Here is a 25,819-nt window from a genome sequence, read left to right on the forward strand (position 1 = left end):
TCCAGGACAACTTTCTTTATTGCTACCAGAAGGCTTTCATCAGTACGATGGCTCCAGATACAATACCTTTCTCAGGGCTGTGGAGAGAGCTTACAATTGGGATGGGTCATTCTCAGAAACAGGTGTAACATTGAAGAGACACGATTTTAAAGATTGTACTCTTGGTTAGAAGTTACATGAACACAAAACTTGAGGGTTAGGGTCTTTGCTTTTGGGTTTGTGGCTGGTAATGATGCACCTTTCAAACCTGGGGTGTATGGAGCTGCCCCAGCACCTCACCCAGCAGGGCTGGTCACACACCAATTAAAGGCTGATGCTTGATGTAGAGTGTGAAAATCCACACGGAACGCAAAGTTCCTTGGTGTAAACAAGGGAAAAATACCGGTTTTGTTCAAGTGATGCAAACTCCATTAAATGCTTTCTGTGTTGGAAAATGCTGAAGTCTCTGTGCAAGGCACAGAGCCCTGTGGCTGGCTGCCCTAGTGCTCTTCACACTCCTGGGATTATTCCTGAAGTATGGAGCAGCCTGCACGTGTTGTTTTTCTCTTGTTCCTGACTAACCTTTAGTTGAAATCCAGTTTTAAAACATTTTAGTCACATTTGAACACCAAAGTGCTAGCAAAACAAGAAGGGTCTTTTTCCTTAGAAAGGAAAAGGAGGGGTAATGTGGAGGTTGGGTGGTACAGAACATCATGCACAAGACTGGCTGAGAATTAAAGGAGGAGCAAGCAAGAAGAGCGAGGAGCAGATGGAAATGGACCAGAGAGGTGTTAAGTTGGCTGGGAAAACAGATCAGCTCTGTAGGAGTGATGGAAGCTCTGGGACATGGGGAATGGGTTACAGGAAACAGGAGCAGAAAAACAGTGGAACTGACAATACTAGAAAGGAACAATTTTCTCTACTTTTTTTGTTTGTTTTTTGGGTATTTTTTTAGATTTTTTATTCTTTTTTGTGTTTTTAAGTGCTTAAATAGTGGAACTATAATTAGCCGCACAAGGGGAAAAAAAATCAAAAAAGGGTTAGGATTTTTTTTTTTTTCTGGGTTTTTCTTTTGGCTCCCTTCAGTCCAGCCTGAGAAGGTATGGCCCCTTCTCCTCCCACCGAGCAGACAGGAGACCAGGTGCTGCACTCTTCTGTGGTGGAGCAGGTGGTGTGCACTCCCAGCTACATCACAGACACTGGCTGTAAAGGTGGACAAGGGGAAACATTGCCCTCCTGCCTCGAGACATCAGCGCTGCAAATAGAGCCCATGTTTTCCAGAGCCACTACCTCCGGAGCAACATCTTCATTGTAGAGGCGCTTGATCCCATCATAGAAGTCGTCCACTTCCATCTCTTCCACTTTACGCTTGGCAGAGGCTTGTTTGCAGCTGCTGGGAGCTGGCAGACGCTGGTAGAGCGCAGCTGTACCTTTGACTGGCACTTCTGGCCTGCCGTTGTCCTTGGAGAAACCTGGCCCTGGGACAGAGGAGGGCTGGCATAGGAACACTCCTCTGTTACAGGTCACCAGGGTATGATGGAGGGGACTGTAGACATATACAGGATTGGGCAGCAGAGAAGACTGCAGGGTGGAAAGGTGATGTGCCACAAGCTCCCGGCAGTGGATCAGCTGTGAGCTATCCATCTGGAGAGGGAAGACAACAAAGGATCCAGCATTGCAGGATCACTGCTATGGAGAGGCGAGGCTTGTCAGCCAGGGCAGAGCTCAGGCTTGGAGCACACCGCTGACCCCTGCACCTCACTTCTCACTATACTGGATGCAGGTGAAAGTAAGTAGTAGAGGACCAAAAAGACCCCCAACATGATGACATTATAAGATCAACTCCCACTCCTGCCTAAACCTCATGGGAATAGTGTGTGGGGGGGAACCTTTTAGATATTAAAAGGTTTCACTGCATATTTTTAGCAACTTTTGTCTTTCCAGTACTTGCTGGACCACCACACATGCTTAGAATGAACTAAGCTGGGTTAACTAGGATTTTCTCCCCAGCGTGTTATTTGTTCCCTGGTGCAGAGAGCACCCATACACATCAGGGCATGCAGCTCCTCCCTTTGTCACCAACTGGATGCAGTCAAGATCAGGACTTTGTGGAACCATCCCAACAAGCCCTTCAGGCTGAAGCACAACTATCCTCGCAGAAGCAGGCAGAGATGGGCAGTGAGGGATCCGAAAGCCCCGCTGGCTGGATCCCTGGAGATCTGAGCCAGGCACAGTCCCCGGTCCCTCCCCGCTATGACGTGCGGTGCCAGCACCCCCTCACCTGTGCTTTCTGGAGCAGCTCGATGATGAGAGCCAGCCAGTCGGGGAGCAGCTTCTCCAGCTCCAGGCTGACAATGGCGAGCGCCAGCATAGAGCCCTTGAACTGCAGCAGCTGGTAACAGGCCATGCAGTGCAGCAGCTGCTTGGTGAGCGCCGCCACGTGCTGAGAGGGACTCAGCTTGGGCAGGATGGTCAGTAGCTGAGGCCTGTTGGACACCGCAACTGCGTGGAACTGAGGGGGGAAACAAGCACGTGAGGCAGCTGGTGTCGCCAACAGGCAACCCCACAGGCCAAGCTGGGGCAGATCTCGCGAGCCGCATGCGACACGTTTTGGACACACAAGGATCCTCCAGCTTAACCTTCAAGGCCATTTCCGCACCATAGTAAATACACCAATGCGCTGAACCCATCAAGAGCTTGGTGCAGCCTCTCTGGTTGGGGCCTGCCGTCATGCATACCATCTGCCTGGAGATTGGGCTTCCCAGGGCTCTGCAAAAGGAGCACACCCTTCCACCCTTCTCCCCTTCCACACTTCTCTTGACTACCCATGTTTGGCACTTCAGGTGTCCTAGAGAAATCTCCTTCTCAAGCAAGCAGAGAGGAAGAAATTCAACAGAGAACCTGAGGACACTTTCCTTGCCTTTGTCTTGTCTCATCCATGAACCTGGTTCCCTGGCAGTGCCTTTCAGCAGCAGGTACAGGGTGCACCCACTGCCCAGCATATGTGCTTCCTCCATGGTTGCGCTTAGGGCTTTCATGCTGCCTTGTATTTAGCTTTGAGAAAAGCCATTAGCAGTTAAGACTTAGGTGCAAAGTTTTCAGAAACTGTGAGTCCTGGTGTGGCTTAACATGCCTTAAAATAGGCCAGGTGGTCAGGTGGCAGGCCTGTGCTTTGGAAATGGCACACAAAGTGTTAAAAGTCTCTTCTGCAATTCTCTGGCAAGGCTTTTTCTGTCAGAAACTACTTGTATGGAAGAATTCTGAACACATCCTGAGATCTGTTTTTGTTGAGGTACCTCCTGAATCATTACTTACACTGACCAAGACCAGAATGAATGTAAATATCCCCTTACTTACAATATGAAGGAAATCCAGTGGCGTTGCCATGTGAAGATCCCAGTTCAGTTTATCCAGGATAATCTTCTCCATTCTGCGAATTTCAGCTGGAGAACAACCACAAAAGCTATCCCGAGCCAAAACCTTCAGTACTGGAATCCTCTGCAAAAGCCAATGCAAAAGAAGAAGCGAGACAACCACTCATTACAGAAATGACACAAAATGCTTTGTTCCTGTCCTGGCAAGCGCCAGGCACCATGTGCAAGCAAAGGCAGGACTGGAGGAGCATGTATTCAGACAATATTAAGATAATAAGAACAGAAAAATTACCTCATCTTCCTCAAGGGTCTTTGCAGCGAGGAAGAAGCAGCTGATTGCAATACAGTTCAAGTACTTTGGACGGGCCTACAGTACAGAACAGCAGAGAAGTTGTGAATGTGATGCAAAACTTACATGTAACTCCTCCTGGTGGGACAACCTGAGCCCCCAGGGTCTGGCTGCCCGTGCAGCGCGTCCTGGATCAGCAGGCTGACCTCCAGCTACGCCACCTCCAGCAACAATCCATGCTCCGTGACGTAAGGAACAGCAATTTGCCAGCCCCATGATGGTAACTGGCACCTACTGATGTGCAGCGCTGGCGTGGAAAGAGCTCGCTTTGCGTGAGAAATAGGAGGAGAAAATCAGAAGGGTCAGACTGTCACTTGCCAAAAAAGCTTCAGCAGAGCTCTGCTGTTAGTGCTGCCGGGGGGTCAGGCACAGAATGGGAAGGAAGAAAAGAGAAGAGAATTAAAGTCACTGTTCCTGCCTAGGGAAGTATAAAACACCCATAAAAATCACCACTTGGGTAATTTCATATGGCAGTTGTCAAAACTGTGGCACAGCAATTATCGGGACAGATGGTCTCTTCTACAGGGAGTTGGTTTAGGCAAGGTAAGTGAAATTTGGAGGGGAAAGGGTGATTTTTTTTTTCATGGGCGTCAAACAACTCCTTTTCCAGACCTTGGCTGGGGGTGAGGTGGGAGGCAGGACACACAAGCTGGAGGTGTTCAGCCAGTCCCTGTGACGGATCAGCCACGTGGCCTCTGCACCCAATAACCTGCAGGCAACCCTTCCTCTCCTGCCCACATTAGGAGATGCTGAAAGCAAAGGTAAGTGAAAATCCTGCACTTAGTGTGACGATCTGTTTGGTGCCTGACCTGTTGCCATGATTTATTCCTGCTTAGTAAATTTTAGCAGATGCAGCAGAGCTGTGGGGTGGTTGACAGGTGAGATGCTGCACATTATACTCACGCAATGAGCTGTCAAGAAATCCAGAACAGTGTTTCCAGAAAGCAACAGAAGAACATGGGATGCTGTCCAAGCTGAACATCTTTACCTACATTCAGCCTCAGTTACTTAAAAAGGACCATGCTGTGCCTACAGCTTTGGCTTTCCAGTGTTATTTAAACTTAAACACACATAAAGAATCCACACTTGGGAGTGGGGGTTGTGTGTGCACACATCTGTTTGTGGATCCAGGTGTCACTGAAAGCAAGGAGAATAACTTCCTCTCCTCTGGGGGTTAAGGAGTATTGTGCAGGAGTGCCTTACGGGTAGCTAGCTTGAGCTATTTCAAACCGTATTCACAGTGAAGGGCAGACTGGTTGTCTCAATAAAATCCCACATGTAGCAGCTGGTAAAAAACCCAGGAGTTAAATGGCATCAGAGGAATGGCAGCTTTATGGGAGAGGAAAACAGGGAAGGAGCACCAAACCCTGAGCTGTTTGAACAATGCTCACCCAGACAGAACACCTTTCTCCATTGCTGCTTGCTGCCTGAAGCACCCAGTGGACTCACTGCTCATGTTCTCAATCTTTGTGATCCCTTGGCTGCTGCAAAGTACTGAAAGAAAGATTGTGCTCGAGGGCATTGGATGTTGAGGGATTTAAATCTATTTCCCATTTCAGTCTTTCAGTAAATCAGCTACTTTAATATCTCCTTAAAAATAAAAATTTCCATGGCTTGCAACTAAAACATCAGTATTTATTAGTATTTAAAGGGTAGGTTGATGGATGATGTCACTTGTGTTCCACCAAACTAAGTCACACTGCAATGTAAGTGCACAGGCTGAGAAAACCTGCTGCTGCTGAGACCTCCTGAGCTCTACTGCTTACCTGACAGTGTTGGTGATGAGACTAGAGACACACAGGTGAGACTACAGACTGGCACGGGACATAACCGAGCAAACATGGTAAGAGGTAAGGCAAGCCAAAACCTGACTTGACAACTCGGGGTTGGGGATTCTGGGTCAACCCCATTTGTTCAGTCACTTGCATACATGTGAAACAGCCCCAGCTCACCCCATCTCACCCACTTCCATGGTGGACTTGGAGGGACAGGAGAGCAGCAGATCCCAGCTGCAAACAGCCAAAACACTGATTTTAACTTGTCTTTTCTTAACAGTTTCTATGGTGTAGCAGCCTTAAACCCAAACCGGCATATACATTCTTCGTTCCCAGCAGGAGTGACAGTCTATCACTTTGATGGCCTGCACCCATGCTTGCTCACCTCTTTTTCTCCTTCACATCTCTTGAGTTGACATCAGCCTTAAGCTGTTAGTCTGTCCAACTGGCTATTAGAGCAGGTCAGTAGTGAACGACTCCCCCAAAAAGCAGCCCCCTCTGGCAGAATCTGCTTCCCCCATTTTTTCATGTTTTTAGTTTCCTTTCCCAGCAGTAGCACACTTGCCAGGCCCAGGCCTGTCCTCAAGCATTTCTTTGTTTCCTCCAGCCAGTTCACCACTAGCAGGTGCTCCCAGCAACCCTGGGTGCTACATAGGAGATGAAATGCAGTTGAACCACCAGAGGAGTTAAGAGGTGAGCGGGGACTTCCCCTGACTTCTCTGTCGGAGGGCACTGGGCCAAGGTTTCTAATTGCAGGCATTTCCTTTAGCTTTGTGAGTCAATTTAGGTTAAAGTAGAGGCCATTTTCTTTTCATCTAAACCATAACCTCTATGCGCCTCTTTTTCTGATGGCTTAAAGGAACGGGTAAGGTGCTGAACTCAACATTCAAACAGGTTTGAGCGAGTGCGTAGTTGAGGAGGAACGCTGCTGCTTTTCTCTTGGGTTAATGTGCATTTAAACTAATGAGCTGCATTACATGAAGGAAATAGGCCTAACAGAGGGCCTAAAGAGGGAAAATATTCTTGGCAGATGGAAAGCACTGGGTCAGATCCCTGAGCACTGCCTGTTCCCACTGAAGCAATTTCACCTTTCACCAGGTGAAAAACGATTATGGAAAGAATTTTTCTCCAAAAGCTCCAGGTGGCAGCATGTGCTGCCAGTTCCACAACCCGAAATTAAGCTTCTGGAGCAGTGCGGGTACCATCCTACACATGTGTGAGAAGGGAAAAGGGTGTGAGGGCAGAGGGGGAAGTCAGTGTTTCCGTACAGCCGCACCAGAAGGATTGAACACAGAAATAGCTGAGTGGGTGGTATAAATCTGTTCCAGTTTATGTAAATATCTGCAATATTTACCTTTACTGCAGCTAAAAACCTGTCCAAAAGGCTGATGGCCAGGGCGAGCGTTTCTGGATAAAGGTGGAACTGGTATTTGAGCTTGGCCAGCCACTGAATTACCTCATCCCTCTGCTTTGGAGAAATGGCTACATCCTGCTGGAGAGAAAAACAAACCATTCTTACACGCAGGCTCAACAAGTCAGAAGAGACCACATGTTTCACCTCCACAGGAGTTTTCCAAAGGCTCCTTTGGAAAGTGGGAGGGTGAGCCAGTCTGAATCACCACTTTGTGCTTGCAGTTATTTCCCCCATCCCAAGCAATCTGCGCTGGAAAAGACAACTTTCCTTGCATCACTCAGAAATTTCAATGTATGCTGGAGAGAAGAGGAAGGATGTCTTGTAGTTTCTCCAGCTTAGCACAAAGAGATTTGTTCTTTATTATTTTTAGCCTCCTTAGGACCATGTTGGTACATGGATATGACTGGCTTGAGCAAACCCAGATGTGCTGGAGGAGCCAGGCGGGTGCTCAGCTCCTGACATACACAAGAGGGGAGGGACCAAGCTTGTGTTTTGGGAAGAAAGATTTATTTTTCCTTCACATTACAGGGATATTTTTAGCTCAGTGTATGTGAAAAGCAGAAAATTCCAAACAGCTTCCAAAAGATCTTTTGCAGTACAGTTAACTGTGCCCTGGGTTTGCAAAGCATGTACAATTTCACTTCAAAATGTTTGCACTGGGGTTTGGTTGGGGTTTTTTATAACTTTTTGGCTTACCATTGACCTGTTTGCACAATAGCTGAATTTCAACCACACATACATACTGGCATAAAATCTTTCTCTCTGACTTCCTAAAGAAATATTTACAGCTTTAGAAGACCCTTTCCGTTCAACCAAGCAAATGTCTGGTCTCACTTCTATGGGGAATAATTGGGCTGATTAGCCAAGGATGTGTCCAGAAGTGAGTGGTGAAACCAAACAGATTTCTTCTGCCATGCTTGGGGTCCTGTGCTCTTTTGGCTACTGCTGAGATGGGTTTGAGAGAAAGAAACAGAATGTGCAGTTACTGTGGAAAAGCAAGGTGAGGGCTTGTGCAAACACCCATCGCTGCCAGGCTGGGCTGTAGCTATTATCCCAGCAATAACATGGAGCGGGGGAAAGAGAAGAATTGCAGAAAATAAAACCACCCAATACTGAGGCAAAATGAGTACTTCAGGCTACACCCATCACCAAAGTACCTACCATGGGCCTTCCACAGACAATAATGGGCTTTGCCACACGTCTACTGCCCTGGAGCCGAGAACACACGTGCAAGCAGAGCGTTGTAAGCAGAACTGTCATCACAGTCAGGCCTCCACGAGGACACCAGCTTCACACCTTTGGTTGTTACTCACAGTGTGACATCTGTGTTCTGTGCTCAGCTTCCTCGCTGGTGCTGAGCACCACCACGTGGGACTGAAGGGGGCAGACTGTGGCAGGGCTTAAGTACGGGGCCGAGTTATGGGCTCTGTGGCAGCGGGGAACAAAATCCTGCCTTGTTTTCCCTTCTGAATGCCTGACTGTATCTGGTTTGAGTTTTCTCAATTCCAAGAAATCATGATTCTTTCTAAAATTATTATTGCAATGTAAGGGTGAAATCTGACCCCCCCCCCCCCCCCCCCCCGGGGGCAGGACACCCGCTGTCTGCAGACATCACATTAGTTCCCTAAATGCTAGTTCAGCATACACTGGGAGTATAATGAATGCACCACGTGGCAGTAAGGGATTTATTAAATACTCTGCTAAGAACATCTCCTAAACCGTGGGACAGGGACCTAGAATGTATCTGGGGAGGAAAAACGGGCAATGCTGCGTGAAATCCTGGCCATGCTTCTCCTGTGGCAAAGTGAGGCCTGCGCAGCTGAACCGAAAATGGGCAGAGAAAGGAGGGGCGGTAGTTAAGATGAAGTTCCTTGTTGCTTTATTCATTGCACCCATTTTTAAACAGGAGACAAAGCCATACTAAAGGGCTGATAACCCCAGCTAGGTTTGGACAATGTGGACTTAAAAAGGTTTCAAGCAGCTTAAAGGATTATTTTGGGATTGCAGTATCTGGGGGAATCCAGTAGCTGCTAAAAGCCAATCTGAACCCAGCCCATCATACAGAATAAACTTGACTTTATAAACCTGCCTCTGGCTCTTAAATCACCAGCCTGCAGGGGGGGATTTTTCCCATCCCCTTCCATTGCTGCCAGATCCCAACAGAAACGGGCATGACAGACTCGGCAGGGTCTGTCCTGGCTCAACGCTATTTACCCTGTGCCTGCCAAAGCAAAAGGTTAGGCCTCCTCCTAAAAACAGCATGGGCGGGAAGGGTGAGATTATCTTTCTGTGCTGCCTTGAGTCCTCCCAAGATCTGTCCTATATTCTCACCCTTCACGGGCAGAGTTTCAGACTTGGGAGGTAACTTGAAATGGCAAGGCCATAACGTAAAGACTAACAATGGCACGCTCAGGCCCTGGTAACAACTGTTCCTTCCATATGATGAAGAAATGGTGTTTAATCTAAACCTCTGAAAAACAACAGTGTGTCCAAGCAAGATAGAAAATCAAAACAAACAAAACGAAACCCCCACCCCCCGAACACCATGTTCCTCTAACTGCAAAGTGAACTCACATCTATGTGTACGGCTTCAAAATAAAATCTGGCTTCTTAAATCATCCCAGCAACACAAGTAAGAAATGCAGCACTATACAACTAGTGAAGCAGTGAGGTCACTGTTCTTTAGTTATATAAAATTGAAAGCAAAACCGAGACACCACGGTGGCTGAAAGCAAGAAAGTCCCTTTGGGCTGGAAGGCAGAAATTCCCCTGTGACGTGGAGGTACCTTCCTGTCTGCCTCCTTCCTGTCTGCCTGTGGTCAGGTCTTTGTCACCTCAAATCCACCTTAGCGGAACTTAACCCCTGGGGTGGCAGAGTGCACTAGCCTAGCATGACAGCTTTAATTAGGGAAAATTAACCCAAGCCCAGCAACTGCTGCTCCTTTCCTCCCCCTCCACCCTGCTTAGTCCTGCTTGGCACCTCCATAGAATAACAGAAGAGGCTTCCCAGCTCTTTTCCTGTCTTCCACCTGCAGAGAACACAAACACCTCCACTCATTAGGAGACTCAACCTTGAGACTCTTAGAAAGTGCAGTCTAGAAGAAATATTATCTGTGAACTCAATCTTGATTCGATTTTATTGCTGCCTAATCTAGGAAAAACACCTTAGCTGGTAATTTTTTTTCCTTTACTGTCTGCTGTCCCTCTCTCCCTTGTTTGTTTCTGCCTAGTCCTGCTGTGGGCTCCAAGGGGGTGACCTTTATCAGGCTGGGAGGCTTGTGGGGAGACAAATGACTGCATGGCAAAGCAGAGGAGCTGGGTGTATGTGCTTCACAAGGTTGTACAGAACTGGAAAGTCAGTCCCCGATCCACCCACAGGATAAAACAGGCACCAGAGGGTTAAAAGACCAACACAAGGTCTTCCAGTGGAAGAACTGGAAATAAACTGAGGCCTCCTGGTTCCTCAAAAGGTACAGAGAACCAACGAGAAGACACAGAGAACCAGAACAGGCAAGGAACAAGAGACAACACAAGCAATGCTCTGTTTCTGTAAGAAAATAAAAGCAAACCCCTCGGTTTACACACCCATCTGCTGCAAAGTTACTTGGTAACATGCAAGAGTCAAACTTTGACCAGTATTTACTGCTTGCTTTCTCAAGCCTTTGTCACATGAAGGCTTCTGAATGTCACCTGGATACTGTATAACCAAAGAGGAGGAAAAAAAATAGAAGGAAAAAATAAAGACCAAATACATTCAGCAGCCCTGAGAGGGTTCCAGACTCAGCCCACCTATTATTTCAGACTGAAAAGCCCTTGTGAGATCTGGCTTTGATATACTGCAAACACCCAAAGCCGGTGGCCTACATTTAGAGGAGAGAAACTAAAAGAAATATACATGCCAGTAGGAAATGGGAGTTATCAGACAAAAAGTGAGACCAAACAGAAACATCACATACATTACATTATCAAGGCAAACATCCCCAACAGATTCTGTATCCTGTACTAAAAATGTAAAGTCTTCCTGTTTCTGTAACTGTTTCTTTCTTCCTTTCAAAGATTTCAACTCTGATGAATATTTAGAAACAGAATTTGTTTCAGTTTTAAACATTAGAACCAAAAATGACTCCTAGAGTCAAAACTTAAAGTTTACTCCTGAAAACTAGTTACAGTGGTACCTCCAATCTGAGCATTAGACTTTTTTAGCCGCACTCCCATTTTCTCATTTGCAAACCAGATGACTTGATTAAAACCCTTTCCGTGGTCAGTCTACCTTTGTAGAATGGAAAGTTACACATGCTTTGGGCTGCCAGATCTGATACACAGAAGGATGCAGATTTCCTGACTGTCATGGGAAATAAACAACAGTTTCATACAAGTGAGGTTTTAGGCTACTGCAGCTGTTTGCAGAAGGAGGCAGTAGATGATGAGGAATATTACAGCAAATGGGATAATCCACACTAAACATCCATGACTGCCACACTGGCAAAACGAGCACTGTGCAAGTGGGGGAACACAGTTGGAAAAGCTGGGTGTCACGAATGGAGGCACAGAGGGAAATACGTGACTACAGATGCATGACAGCATGGAGAGCCAGGATCTCCCCAGAGCACACAGCTGTGTTTATGTTCTTTTAAATCTGACCTTCACACATGTTACACATTTCAATCCAATTTAATGATTATTTCCTGCTAGAAGACGTTTAATAGTATGGCATTCTAGCTGATAAAGTCAATGTCTGAACTGACGTAGGAAAATGTAAAGAAAAAGGTTACAAAGCCAACAGTTTTGGGGGTGGGAATTCCAGGAGTAGAAACCCTTGGAGACAGGAAACACTCCCAAGCGACAGACCTCAGCAATATTGTCAAAGTGCAGGGGAGGAGGGGAAGAAGAGATCCTTCATCATCATGATGTAACTGAACACTATAAGGACAAACGTGATATTTCCCCAGGCCAGACCCGAGCCTCTGCTGTCGAGCACAAACTTTACACTGGCTTTAGCCATGAGGCTGTTTCCGTACTTGATCCTACTCTGACTTACCACAGCAGGCCGTAGTTGCCTCCCTGGTTTCACACTCAGCAGACCACCAGAACTCCTGTTAACTTCTCTGAGTGTTTACCACTGAGGACACCACTTCATGAGGTGCTGGAAACCTCAGCCACAGTGACATTGAGATCCCCTCAAGGTCCCTGCCAGCAGGACAACTGCCTTTCACCACAGGCAGGGTGAAGGGTCCTTCTGCTGCAGTGACAACCTGAACGTGCCACAGGTGGGGAACCTTATCTTCAAAGGGCAAGGGAGGGATTCCTGGGAAGGCTGCTTAACGCAGGTGGTGGTTTCCAAGCCACCAAAATCCACCTCACCAAGGCAAAACTGCAAGTGCCTTGTCCCTGTAAAGTCTTTGCACAAGATTCTGGTTTGGTTACACACTTTGAGTCCCTAACCTATCTTGATATACTGTAATCCTATCTCCCTACATTATAATCACTAAACCAGCGTGGAATAACAGGCTGGTTTACCATAAACCAGGGTCTCAAATTGCACGTGCCTCAAGCCAGCCACAGCCACAACATACTCAACACCTCTGACAACCAGGTCACTTATTTATAAACCTACATGTGCATTAACAAAACCAATACTGAGCCCCTTAATAACATATCTGTTCCTGTACAACAGCAATTTCTTTTTTGCGAGACAGAAAACACACTCACCACACTGATTAGCTTTAACACCACCTGACAGGCTTGTATGAACATTTATTGTGTGAATCAAGAACAGCAAGGCTGGTTCTGAGTCCATCAGGGTGGTGATTTCTGCCCAGCCCAGTGCCCAAGTAGCAGAAACTGGGACAGCCAACCTCACATTTCACATTTCAGTTTTAACAAAACTCTGTGGAGTTTGGAGCTTAGTAGTGAACTTAGTCCAAGAAAATGAAGCTGCTTTTAAGAACTCTTGCAGAGTTGGTGCCCATTTGAGATGTATGCTAATTACCCACACAATTTGTAAAACGAGTTTAATTAAGACAACGAATGTACATGCTTTCACAGGCAACAGCAGAGATCGAACACTGTATGGTGTGTGTTCTGCACCCGAGTGCAGGCATGTCCCTGAAATACAAAAGTAACTGCTTACTTCAGAGCCTCATTTCCCAGGTCTCAAGCAGAAGGTGACTTCTCATGCAAGAGCTTCAGCTGTTCACATAAAAATACATCAGAGGATGGTCTCATGCCTTTACTAAAGATGAACGATGTGAAAAAGAGACGTTACCTGATTGGGCTGAATTTTCGGCACATGTGCTTTCCACATTTGAGCTTCCCTAGAGATTGCCTTCTCCAGAAGGAGAGACAACCTCTGGCTCTCCAGGGGTCCTGAAAACTTCATGGTAACCCTTGGATCCACCTGCCACCCAGCTGGATACAGCTACCTGCAAAACCAAAGACAGCCTGGTGAAACACTGAGCACAAGAAAGCACTAAAGCTGCAAGAAACGGAACAGTGATTGGGAACTTGGCAAACCTACCCAAGGAAACCCAAACCCAGATTGAATTCAGATGAAGCTGAGCCAAAATGGTCCACAGGTCTCCTCCAACACCTATGTGAGCTCAAGAGTCCTGCCACTTTGAGGTTTTCTGGTTCTCTGTTACATAGGTAATTAGGCAAGACCTCTCCTGCTTCAGCAGCAATAAAAATAGGGGTGTTTCATGAAAAATTCCTGACAAGAGGGAGGAGCTCTATGACAAATATAAAGAGGATTTCAGTAAGACCTGTTTCACCTCCACTGGAAACGTACCAGGGAGTTCAAGAAGGTTCCTCTCGGATCTAATCTAATCTATCCTCTCAGATAGATCCGCAAAACTTCAAGGCACAGCTCTAATTTTAGATAGGAAATGTGTTTTTAAAAAAGTGACAAAACCAGCGACAGCCTCTGAAGAACGTAATTGACATGATAGGAAACTTGTAAAGGCAACAGATTCCACCACCTGCTTTCAAATGGAGAAGACTATCTGATTGAAAAGCTTATTCTAATTGTTCTAATACTGTCTACCAGTACCCTGGCCACAGGTTCTGTGCCAGTACTAAATCACTTAGGCAAAACAATTCAGCCTGAAGGGTAAATCCATGGGAAAGTTATTTAAACTTTCAATTCCTTCTGTGGGCTCTTGTGAAACCCGCAGCAGGTGGATATTGGCCAAATGCTAACCAGGCGATTTGAGAAAGACTGGTTTGTTAATACAACAGTTTATGCTGTATTTACAGGAAATAAGGGGACAGAACCAGAGAAAATAAACAAAAATCACAGTGAAAACAATCAGTTTATTATAAATAATAGCAGCAGCTCTGAACAAGCTCTGAGTGCTTTCAGAGTTAAGAGAAACCGTAAACCAAGTATTTATCAATTTACAGGAGTTTTTAATGGGCACAGTTCACACAGAACCTGCATGAGGCACAAAACCACACTCAAGTCCCACTTAGAGCCAAGCAGGTTTTAAGTGGCAAATAAAAGCCAAAGCCTCTCAGTCCTGAACAAAAACCCCTTTTATATTATTTTTTTATAAAACAAATGCTTCTCCATGAACAAAGGAGAGGCTGTACTGGCTTGGCATACTCCTGTACGACATTTCTAGCCTTGTAATGACTCAAGGTGATTTGGGCCATATACAGATTTCTCCAGCTGGAGGAAACACCTTGGATTCAGAATTCCTGAAGAGGCTCAAAATGCTCTGCAGTGTTTCAAAAACACTTCCCATCAGCCTCCAAATGGCCAATTGAGTATCACCATGGACTGAAAAATCCCTATTAGAAGGTCCTCACTTGACAAGAGGGGGACTCTGCCTGGGAAGAGGGGAAACTACAATCCTCTGCACCGTGGCTTCTTATATGCATTTAGTCATTTCTTTTTTAAACCTTGGGGTGATCCTAATGCCACTCATACCACTGTAAATGGCTCTGATGGTGAAGCTGAAGGGGAAAGAGGGATGCACATTCACAGCCTTCCCCCCCCACCAAGCTCATTCACTCAGGGGCTTCATTAGCATCTCATTATCCTCCCATCAGACACCACAGGTTTCCCTGTGGGCTGGGCTGGCTCCCAAAGGCCGGATGCCTCACCATTTCCAGAGCCATCAGTGCTTCCAAAGGAGGTGTATACCCCTGGGAAAAGAGGACTGCAGTGCTGAGGGCTGCACCCCTGCACCGATGGAGAAAAGCAGCTCAAACTGCAGGCACAGGTGAAATAATTCTGTGCCCTCAGGCATGCGTGGGGGATCATCCAGCAAAAGGGTTGAACTGAGTGTAGCCTTCATGCCTTGCCACTCAGGAGCCCCAGAAAAGAGGTTTGTTTCTCCAGACCTGTGCACAGCAGAAGATGGGCGATTTATATATTTATTTTTTATTTATTTATTCGAGCCTGCAGATTGTCAGTTGCTACATACCAGGTGAAATACACATCTGGTCATCTTAGGACCAGACCCAAAGCTCGACCAAGCTAGTAGAGACCAAAGCCGGGGACCAGAGCTGAGCTCTAAGAGCTGGGAGACAGCGAGCTCCTCGCTGCATGCTTGTCAGAAAGAAAGCAGCAGCTATATTTAGCCTGACCATATCTCCTAGTATGAAATATTGATGGTCCTTTCTTGGTTTTGCAGGAAAGAGAGAGTAATTAGCCATCCCTCAAATCACTGGAGAAAACACATGAAAAATTTCAGGCTGAAGCAAGCATCCTTGGGCAGATTCTTTTTCTGTTGTGACTGACAAACTTTCCCACTGTATTTACAACACAAATGGGTTTCATGGGCCTCTGGGCCCACAAAAAATCTTTTTCTTACCCTGGTGCCTTTTTATGTTGGCCCAGTACTGCCTTGGCAGGTCAGTGGCCCCTGGAGAGAGCCCTGGAGCACCCTGACGTACCAGTGGCCCTGCAAGGGACATTTTTAGTAAGCAGTGACGGCAACTGTTCTGAGTTGCCAAGGGGAAAGGAGAGGGAAAAATAACCTTTCCTTCTGAACTAAGGAGGTGATTCAATGAGGGCTGAGGCATAATAACCTTTACAAGGAAAAAAAGAAGGGGAATGACACGCTTGAAAGTTTCCCTTGGAGCAACAGTGGTGCGCAGACTTTTCCAGCACCAAAAGCATGCCAGGCAACACACTGAGCACCCCGAGGGCTGAAACCAGTTTGCATCTAAATTTACATAGCTCTTAATCAGATAAATGCACATCAACAGATTCCTAAAATCCAGCACTTGGAAGTCAGTTGAAGATCGTGGAGAGACCAAACTCTCTTCTCTCTGCTCAGCTGCAGATCATAAAACCCAAGCACAGCAGAAAAGCAATGTCCGATAGCTGGAAAGTTAGTAAATGAGAAGTGAGCCAAGCTAACGCGTTGGCTTTTTGTTGACATCTCCTATGAGCAAGGTCACAAGCTGCAGGTTGGATCCTGCTCTGAAATTACAGTCAAAACTTTGGTGTGAGGTCTGGTGTGAGAGGAATTAAACATCACCTGCTTATCCATTAATAATACCCCAACTCAGCCCATAAAATGTAACCCATCTCATAAAGATCTCTCTTTTTGATCCCAGCTTATAGCTAACTTTACTTAAAGAGGTACTTTCAAGTTTCCCTAGAGAAGTTTTACACTGCTGAATGCTGCAGGGTATGGTTTTCAAAAGCAGTTTCATGTTTGCAATAATTGGGGCAGACAGCTACCCAGCCTTTTTGGCTGGGGGGGTGTGCAAAATAGTCTATTTTTTCATTTGGGGTTTTTTTTTTTTGGCTTTGTAATCATTTGCACCAACAATAAGAAGTGCCTCCTGCTGACAAAAGATGCGTTACAGGAATTCTCCACATGCTCCTAAGCCAGTTGCTGATTTCTCCCTGCTATCCTGATTTTGTGCACAAGCCCAGGAGGGTATCCTGAACAGGAGGGGCAATCCCAATAGAGCTTAACCACCACACATGTTTCTGCAGACCTTGTAAGTATTTTCAGCTTTAGCAAGCAATAATACAATCTTAACAGATGACCTGAAAGCAGACTTTCCTGGGTGGGGGAGGCAGGCGAAGCAGAAGGAAGAGAGGAAGGAGACTGAAATCCTCTGAGCTCCAGCCAGCCATCTGTGATTTCACATGATCAAAACATAGTTTGCACTGCTAGAAGAAATTGTCTAAGTGCAAGTTGTGATTAGAGATTTCAAAGCTGGGAGGTGGGGGAGGAGGGAATGGGGATGGATGTTAATTTTAGTAGCTGGGACTTTCTCTTAGTTTAACTCTTTCCTCATCCCACATCAGTAAAGCAGTCTGGAAATCTATGCCAGACAAAGGGAAATACCTACAGTGGTGCTGCTTCCATCTGAGAAGAAAAAAAACAGCAGGCATCAACCACTTCTACAATTTTACACTATGTCTGTGCCACATAGTAGTTTTAAGAGGATGTTTCTGTAGTTCAGACAGTAAAATTTCCCATGGGTGCCTCATTACTGGAGATCAGTATCTACCTCTGTCTTTTCAACCTGCCAAAGCAAAGCCTGATGTGATAGCTATTAAGTGGAGGACCAGCAAGAGTTAAAATCAACTCGTTTGAGTTGTAGAGAGTAAATCTTGCTGCAGTCCTTTAGTGGAAATAGCTTGACAGAGTTGTGAGGCAGTATATGAATGACTTTTTTGAAGTTAAATGATTGGGAAAAAAGATGTTTGGGAATATAGTTTCAGATTTCACCATCTAAATAAGCACATGTATTTGAAGCAATGAACTGACTTCTATGGAATGAATACTAATACACACTAAAATAAAAATGCATTCTCCCATGAGAAATGCATTAGTATCAAACCTAAACATGCCACAGGTACGTGTGTGATATTGCACCTTTAACAAGCAGCGTGTTTGCTTTGTGTATAAGCCAGCCCACAGACCTAAACTCGGAAAGAGGCAATTTTCTTCAGGCTGGGGAATGGAGGCAGCCCTTGCCACTCATCTGTGTGACTCACCCCCAGCTAACTCCCACAACCTGCTACAAAGGCAAGTCTGTGAGATATTTTGGCAGCATCACTCAGGCAGGCTCATGTACATCACACACTCGCCACTTCTCCTCCACCAACCAGATTTTTCCTGCGAGTGCAAATAAAGTTGACCTCATTTTAGTGCCTGTTTTCCAAAATGAAGAATTTTTCCAAACATTTTATAGAAGCCTGCCAGTTAAAGACACAGGTCTGCAACTGCAAAAGAAGAACGCAGAACAACGTTTTGATGGGAGGGAAGGGAGGTGGTTTTGAGTCTGTTTTGGAACAGAGAAATCCCAGGGCCTATTCAACAGCTCTGGATCAGGAGCATGAGCATTCCGGAGAGGCCTGGACCAGCAGCAGTGCACCTTTCTCACCACCATCTTCTGTGTCTATTCTGTTCAAAAAGGAAAGCTCAGATGGAATTTGTGGCAGCACCAAGAACACTCTGAGGCTGGTAAAGCAACGCAGTAGAAAATATAAAAACAGTTTCTGTTCTTCATGGTATTCCCTAAGGGTTGCAAAAAAATACATCAGGAAAACAGGGGGAATAATTCAGGGAAAGACAGAAAAAAAAAAAAAGGCCTGCACGAGGACATTTTTTAATCGGAGGGAGGGTGCCACAGAGTCACTGGTGGTGGCAGTACTATAAAGCTGCTGTCTGGCAGTTGTCACTCAGAGGGTTTCTGCATGTTCAAGCCAGAGCTGTTCTTTTTTTTTACAGCAACCACCACTTTGTAAAATCCATGCCTGCTGCCCAGCCTGCTCTCTCCTGCACCCAGGGACCACAATCCAGGGTAGTTCTAAGAAAGCTCTGCCTCATTCCCCAAGCCTCTCCTGACTGACACCAGGGCTTTGCTATTTAAGAGAATCTTAAATGACATGTTCCAAAGTAGGGACTTGTAAAAAACAAGGTAGAAGATGAACTCCTGATCGAACTTGCAGACAATGTCACCATTCTTTTTCCCTCCTGGTGTGCTTCCAAACCCCTACCTGCCCTACCCCCTTGTCTCTGGTTGGAAAGGCCAGAGGAGGTTTGCATTCCCTTGTTGTCTCTGGCAACTGCTGAGATCAGTCCACCCAAACAGCATTTGCCCAGGAAGGCCTTTGGTCACTAACAGGGCTTAAATTTTCCATGGCACAGCTTGGGAGTGATGCAAACGAGCTGTTTCAATCCCAGCTTTGAGGCGGCATGTGGCAACATACCAAGTAAACTGCGGATAAAAGGTAGACTCAGAATCCAGCCCTAGGAGACCAGCTCCAGCTGCACAACGTATGCGTTTGATGCAGAGGAGATGAAACTCAGTATAATTTACTGAGTTCTGCTTCGAGATTCTGGTTTATTTGAACCTAAATATCAAAGGGAAATTTATTAACTGATGGAGGCTGTTTGCTTGCTAAACTAAGGAAAAACAAACCCCCTGCAAACCAAAACCCCTCTATGCCTTTTTATGAACACTTGCAAAAGAAATGCCTACATTTTATACTCTTTCAACACTCATCATCTGGCTCCTGACATGCATGCAAGGTGACTCCTGAAGATGTAAGCTCTTCACAACATTTATTAAGATCACCCAAGGGACTTGGGCTAACATTTTAGTAGGCATGGGCCCTGCCGGCAGTCTGCACACAGCTCTCAATGCCCAGAAATCGCCGTGCTGGCAAGTCAGGAATGTGAGCCCTGATTGTGTGCACTGGGGTATCACATCAAGGGCAGGCAGCCCTCGTATGGGACAATTTGCAGTCATATGCCAGAAAGATGGTGCCACCTCCTTGTTCAGAACTGAAGCATGAGACAGGTATAAAGCAATGACGAGTGTTTGCTGCTTCCAACCTAAATAATGGGCAAATCCAAGAAAGTAACAGCTGAGCCCTGTACCAAACTCTGTACACCGCTGGCAAAGGAGCGAGCACAGCTCCCTGAAGCAACCAACCAAGGTTTGTGCAGCACTCTCTGGGTTCTGCCTGGGGACCTTCTGGATCTTTTGGGGACAAGGTCCAGGATTACTGGGGAACACTTGGCAACCCTGTGAGAAACTTGAGGGAGCTGCTGCCACTAGGAGAGAACAAAGCACAGGGAACCACAAGACCATGGGCCTGAAGGAGTTCTAGCAGCTTCTTACAAGCATGATCTGCTGCCCTTGATCCTGGATGCAGCTGCCTCCTCATTAGGGAGGGTCAAGCATCCCTTAGCCAGTGCTTGGGTGAGGTTTATGTAAGAGCCAGGCTCAAGGTACCAGCAGATGTAGAAGTTTTTGTAAGAGGCTAGGATGGGGGGGGGCTCAGCAGGGTCTGTTCCTATGCAAGTGGTCTCAGATATGGTGGTAGCACACTATGGGGCAGCTTCCCAGCAGATGCTGGAGCAGCTGCCTCTGCAAGGTTAGAGGTTTTGGTGCTGACAGAGCTTTGGATGATGGGCACAGTTCTGCAAGCTCCAGGCTGGAGGGAGCGCCCAGGGCTTCTCTCAGAGACTGGGAGAGATGGCCCTCTGGGCTGCAGGAGGTATGTTATCTTAGAAGAACTGTGGTGCCAAGTGAAGGAGCTATAGGAGGAAGTAGCTGTGCAGCATCACAGAAGGTTTTTGGGAGATAGACAGGACCTTCTCTGGGACTCAGCAGCTTGAAGAGCCTCAGCCTCCCTTTGCAATAGAGAAGCAGGTGGTGTCCACCCCATCACATCAAGGTAAGTGAAACCTCCGAAGAAGGATGGAAGTGGGTTATTTCTGGCCTTAGATGGAAAGGAAACCCTGCACCACCTAGGGCTTTATAACTACAGAACAGGCTCACCACACTTGTTCTAGAGAAGCCAGATGTGCCTTTAAGCTACCTGACCCTAAACCACCCAAAACCTCTAGGAGGAAGGTGTGAAGGATGGTAATGGGTGATCCCTTGATGCAGGGGACACCTGCCAACCTGATCTACTAGAGAGGTTTGTTGTGTGCTGGGGACCCAGATCTGGGGTGTTGTGGAGGGGCTGCCAGGGCCTGTTCAACTTTCTGGCTGCCACCCTTGCTACTCTTGCATACGGGCATCATTTGGGCAACCTAGAGAGTGCCAAGTGACTACAGAGATTTGAGGGTGGCAGTCTAAAGCTTGGGGGCCTTGGTGCTGTTCTTCTCAGTGCAGGTCAGCAGTTGGCTGCAGAACTGGTGTTGGTGACAGGATTTTGGGTTCTATGACCTTGGGATCCTGCTTGTGGAGCAGCATCTGCTTGGGAGGCAGGCAGAGTTATCTCTGCCAGTAGGATGGCTGACCTTCTAAGGAGGGCTTCAAACTAGGTATGATGGCAGTGACAGTTACCAAGAGCCCTGTGAGAGGGATGGGGAGGCTTGATGGGGAAAGGGTCTGGGGTGGTAGGACAAGAAGGGATCACAAAATCAACAAAAAACATGGCTTGAGCAGAGTCACTTGCAGCATCTGCACATTGTAAGAAGGGATGCACCTACGAGGTACCATTATGGAGAAATCCTCCCAAACCCTTCTCCTGGGAAGTGTGTTGGAGTGCTGCTCTGAAGTTCATGTATGCTTACGAACACAGTGTGGGGAATAAACATGGTGAGAGGCTCGTGTGCAGCTGAAAGACTACAGGCTTGTTGGAATTGCATGTGGTGCGATGGCTCCCATGACTTCCAGTGTTGCAGTGGAGGCCTAAAGGCTCTAGGAAGATGACATGCTGCAAAGAGGATAGTGGAGCTTCCTTTGATATGAGAGAACCGCTGTAATGTGTGCAGATTTGTGTGGATGGATGTTGAGCCAACTGAGAGCACATGGGTGAGGATTAAAGAGAAAATGGGTAAGGGTGACACTTGTGAGTGGATAAACAAGTAGATGAGGCCTTCTATAGACAGCTGGAAGCTGCCCCGTGCTTGCAGATACTGGCCCTCATGGGAGACCCAACCACCCTGACATAAGCAGGAAGGACAACACAGCAGAGCATAAGTAACCCAGGAAGCTTTTGGAGTATACTGATGACACCTGCCTGACCTGAGTGATAGAGAAGCTAAAGAGATGTTCTGCTGGACCTCATACTCTCCTACAAGGAGGGATTTGTGGAAGTCAAAGGCTGTCTTGGCTGTGGTGACCATGCGATAGTGGAGTTCAGGATCCCAAGGGCAAGGAGGAAGGTAAGAAGCAAGCTCACAACCCTCAACTTCACGTGAGCAGATTCTGGACTCTTCAAACATATGCTTGGAAGAGTCCCACCGGGCAAGGCCCCGAAGGGAAAAGGGTCTCAAATGCTGGTTATTATTCAAGGATCATCACCATATGGCTGTGGAGTCTCCATCCTTGGAGATACTGAAAAGGTGTCATGACACGGTACAGAGCAACTGGTTTTGGGTGTTCCCTGTGCTTGAGCAGGGGAGAGGTTGGACAAGATGACCTTCAGAGGTGGCCTCAACCACTCTGTGGTCTCAAGGGCTTTAGGCTTTCACAGCTGTGAGGGCTCAGCTGTTTGCCCAGAGCAGCTCACCAGTTCTGCAGGCAGCAAACACCGAAAGCAGAGCAGAAAGGCTTTAAAAAACAAGGGTGGGGGAGGGCAATGATGACCAAACCTGGCATTATGTAATGTCTCATTGCTGGTCTCCTAAAAGCAACACATGAAGAGTATGATGCACTTCCCCCATCACCCATAGGGCTTGGTGTAAACTGACGGTAACAAGCAGGAAGTTGCTCTAAGGAAAATAAAGCTCACAAAGTACGAGTGAGCAGTAATTTCATAAAATAGGACCAGAGGCCTGCAAGCTCATAAAAATGAACTCTCTACAAGCAAGGGCCAACAGGCATTTGGATTCTAAAGCATCACGCACCACCTTTTGAGTAATATAATCCCCTGAAACCAAGTAAATGCAATGCCTCTATGGGCAAAGGCACAGAAACAGGCTTCAGCAGTGGTTTTCTTTGTCTTTCGGCAGTAGTTGGTCATTAACATAAATGAACAGCAATAAAAGCAAACAAGTTTATACCCAGTTCAACACCCACATCCAAAAAACATGTTACTACAATGGCTTGATTCCTCTTGACACCAACAAAAAAGAATTATCTGAAAGCCTAAATGCTCACCAAGGCCAATATTTCACTTTGCAGATTCTGACTGGCTTCAGGGTAAATTAGCAGTGATTACAGCTAGTATCGGGATACAGTATGAGGCACTAAAAAGAGACAATTATGATCATTGAAACAATAGATCAATTATGAGGTACAGCATAGTAGCTGCGGAACAGCATTCTTAGGCTCTGAGGGTACTGTCTCCTCTTTCTCATCAACCAGAGAGAACCCACAGTTATAAAGCTTAATTATCCTCCAGGAGCTGGTGCTTGCTGACTAATTAAGCCTCTTGTTGAGACAATATGGGAAAGATCGTAATTCCAATTGTCTGCAAAAACAGGATGGCACAGCCATGGTCCTGGCTCTTCCCTAAGTGCTGGTCTCTCCTGACCAACAAGTATGAATGTAACAGCCTTGACAGCCCCTGTTCCGGAAAACCTAAAAAGAACAGTCCTCGACCCAAAATAAACCTATGGAAGGAAACTCTGGGAGGTGCAGGGGGCTGATAAAGAGAGAACAGTATATCTGAGGCAGTATGTAGGGGCAGCTGGAGTTCTCCTTCTGCTTCTTCCACTTGTGCAAAGTCCCCCTTTGCTCCTACCAGTGCAAGTATGGACACATTTGCAAGTGCTTTCGTAAGTGGATACTAAGCTGCATTTGCTGGTCATGTTAGTACAGCAGCTGCATCCTTACAGCTTTTCAGCTGCATAGCAGCAGTTAGGAGCAGCTAAACCCCAAGATTTACTGTCAAAATTGTTAGGAAGGTAAAGGTTGAAGTCTTTGGGAGCCAAGTTCTTGGCTGACAGATGACTGTAGTCAAGAGCCACCCCAGCCAAGAAAGAGGATCTTGCTGTATATGGCAAAATACCATCAAAAAGGTGCAAAAGCCTCTGGCAAATGCGTTCATCCAGCACCTCCCATCATCCTGGTAAAGAAAATGTTTGATGTCTGGGCTGATGGGCAAAATGGAGTATCTGCAGTAACATGCTGTTCATGAGTGAGGTTTTAGATGAGTTTACTGTGTAGCAAGTGCAAATACCCATTTTGGTTAATAAATCAGTGTTGATAATACTTGCAAACACACAGGAAGGGAACATTTCAGACCATGTGTGCTTCATGCTGAGATGGAAGACAACCGAGATTTGCCTTCTACCTCAATGACTTCACCTTCTGGTTTTGGCATGTGAAAACAGCTACTGTTGTATACTGAATTATCAAAGCAACTAACCTCTATTCTCAGCGAACCAGCATCCCCCTTGAAATCCACCTCCTTGATGGAAATTTGCCTGCATTTCCTGCTGCTTCATTGGAGCATCCTGGTGACAGCTACCTGGGTTTGTACCTCCTCTAGCCCCACAAAGTCATAGGAGCAAAGGAAAACAGCCAGAGTTTGTTCCTGGACAGGTTAGCTCTAGATGCCCATTTTACATCTTTCAGGCAAGGCCCTTCAGGTCCCTCAACCATATTTCACTCAGTCTGGAGGTAGAAGTCTTATCCTTTACTCACATTTGGCTTGGACAATGGAGTCCAAGGGTGACCACCATGTGGTGGTCAGAATACGATGTCTAGTTTTCCTGAAGCCACTGGTCCTGCCCAGCTGCCCAAAAATATCTCTCTGGCAGGCTATGGAGCGGTGTGAAATAAACTGTAGATCGTGTGTGTTCATCTACCCAGGTCAGATGGATAATTTACATCAGCACAACAGTTGCACCAAATCTTATTCTCTAAAACGTATCATCTAAAAACACAAAGATTAAACCCATCAATGTAAGTGCTTCCAAAAAGCCAGTTCAGCATGAAGTCAGGATTAATTACTACTTTAACCAGTGCATTGCTGCAGGTGTGCGAAGTACAGCACCTTTCACACAAACCCTGCAGAATGGCAAGCTCCAGCACACGAACACTGCTCATGTTCTTATTTGTTGCCTGCACAATGTAAGCTAAGAATTAGGTTAGCCTAGAAAAGTTGAGAAGGGAAAATGTAAGAGACAGTAGTTATAGGGAGGATGCTCAAAGCTGCAAAAAGCTGAACACTTGGGTTCACTTACTGACTTGAAAAGTTTCTCCCACAGCAATGGGATAAGCAAAGGTAGCAGAATCAAACAGCCTCATACTGAGACTGAAGTATATTTAAACTGAAATGTCTGCAACTATAACAATCTGAAAATAGGAAAATAATACATTTTTGGAAGTAAGTGATTTAAGTGTTAATTTAAGATGGCAGACAGATAGCTCTGGATACTGTGTTGCCCTGGAAAATATAGATCCCAACACCTGACTTGTCCATTCCCTCAGACAAAGCCATCCCAAGGCCTCTAGGATGTAGAGATATGGACCACTGAGTTAAAGCAGTACCTGAACCAACCCAAACTCCCCTCTACCAGCTGGCTGTGCAGAAGAGCCCAGAAGGGAGTGCTGCACAGCCAGCCTCAATGAGCCACGCAGCTGGCCTGGGGGTCTGGCAGGGCCACAATGGGGTCCCTTTGCCCAGGGTCCTGTGGGGCTCAGGCTGCTCTCTCCAAGTAGCCTGCACCCAGGAAACCTTAGGCTGCGTTGAGGCGTGCCAATGCCCTCAAGCGTGCCCAGGAATGGATGCTGACAGCGAGACCGGAGCAGAAATGCCCTGTGGGGATGCTGCTCTGCTCATCAACAGCAGTTTTCATCAACACTGGCTGCAGCCCTGTGACACCCCGAATGTGAAACAGTGGGAGAGCCCAGCCCCAGCTGGCGACCACCAAGCCAGATCTCTTGTAGAGGATCCTGACTGAGCAAGGCTCTTTCCATGCAGTGACAAAAAGACAGAGGCAATCTCAGAGTATTTTAAAATAAGGACCTGGAGTAAACAAAGCACAGGACTTGGTAAGAATACAGAAGAGATGCAGTGAAAGAGGCATCTAAG

General features: G+C 46.5%; 1 protein-coding gene across 3 annotated transcripts in view; it reads right to left on the reverse strand.

Annotated features, from left to right (window-relative positions):
* CCNI (cyclin I) overlaps positions 1 to 25,819 on the reverse strand; it is a 27,474-nt gene continuing 1,655 nt past the window's right edge. The window contains exons 2-7 of one of the 3 annotated variants that reach the window (XM_030492471.1): positions 13,157 to 13,313; positions 6,832 to 6,966; positions 3,646 to 3,720; positions 3,337 to 3,477; positions 2,261 to 2,491; positions 1 to 1,623 (exon numbers count right to left, since the gene is read on the reverse strand). In XM_030492471.1, the coding sequence (XP_030348331.1) occupies positions 1,165 to 1,623; positions 2,261 to 2,491; positions 3,337 to 3,477; positions 3,646 to 3,720; positions 6,832 to 6,966; positions 13,157 to 13,270 (1,155 nt within the window). In that variant the 5' untranslated portion in view covers positions 13,271 to 13,313 and the 3' untranslated portion in view covers positions 1 to 1,164. Of the gene's footprint in view, positions 1,624 to 2,260; positions 2,492 to 3,336; positions 3,478 to 3,645; positions 3,721 to 6,831; positions 6,970 to 13,156; positions 13,314 to 25,819 lie in introns of all 3 variants that reach the window. The other 2 variants (XM_030492470.1, XM_030492472.1) reach the window with 2 other exon arrangements.

This window comes from Strigops habroptila, chromosome 7, assembly GCF_004027225.2.
Source record: "Strigops habroptila isolate Jane chromosome 7, bStrHab1.2.pri, whole genome shotgun sequence".
In the NCBI taxonomy this organism is placed as follows: domain Eukaryota; kingdom Metazoa; phylum Chordata; class Aves; order Psittaciformes; family Psittacidae; genus Strigops; species Strigops habroptila.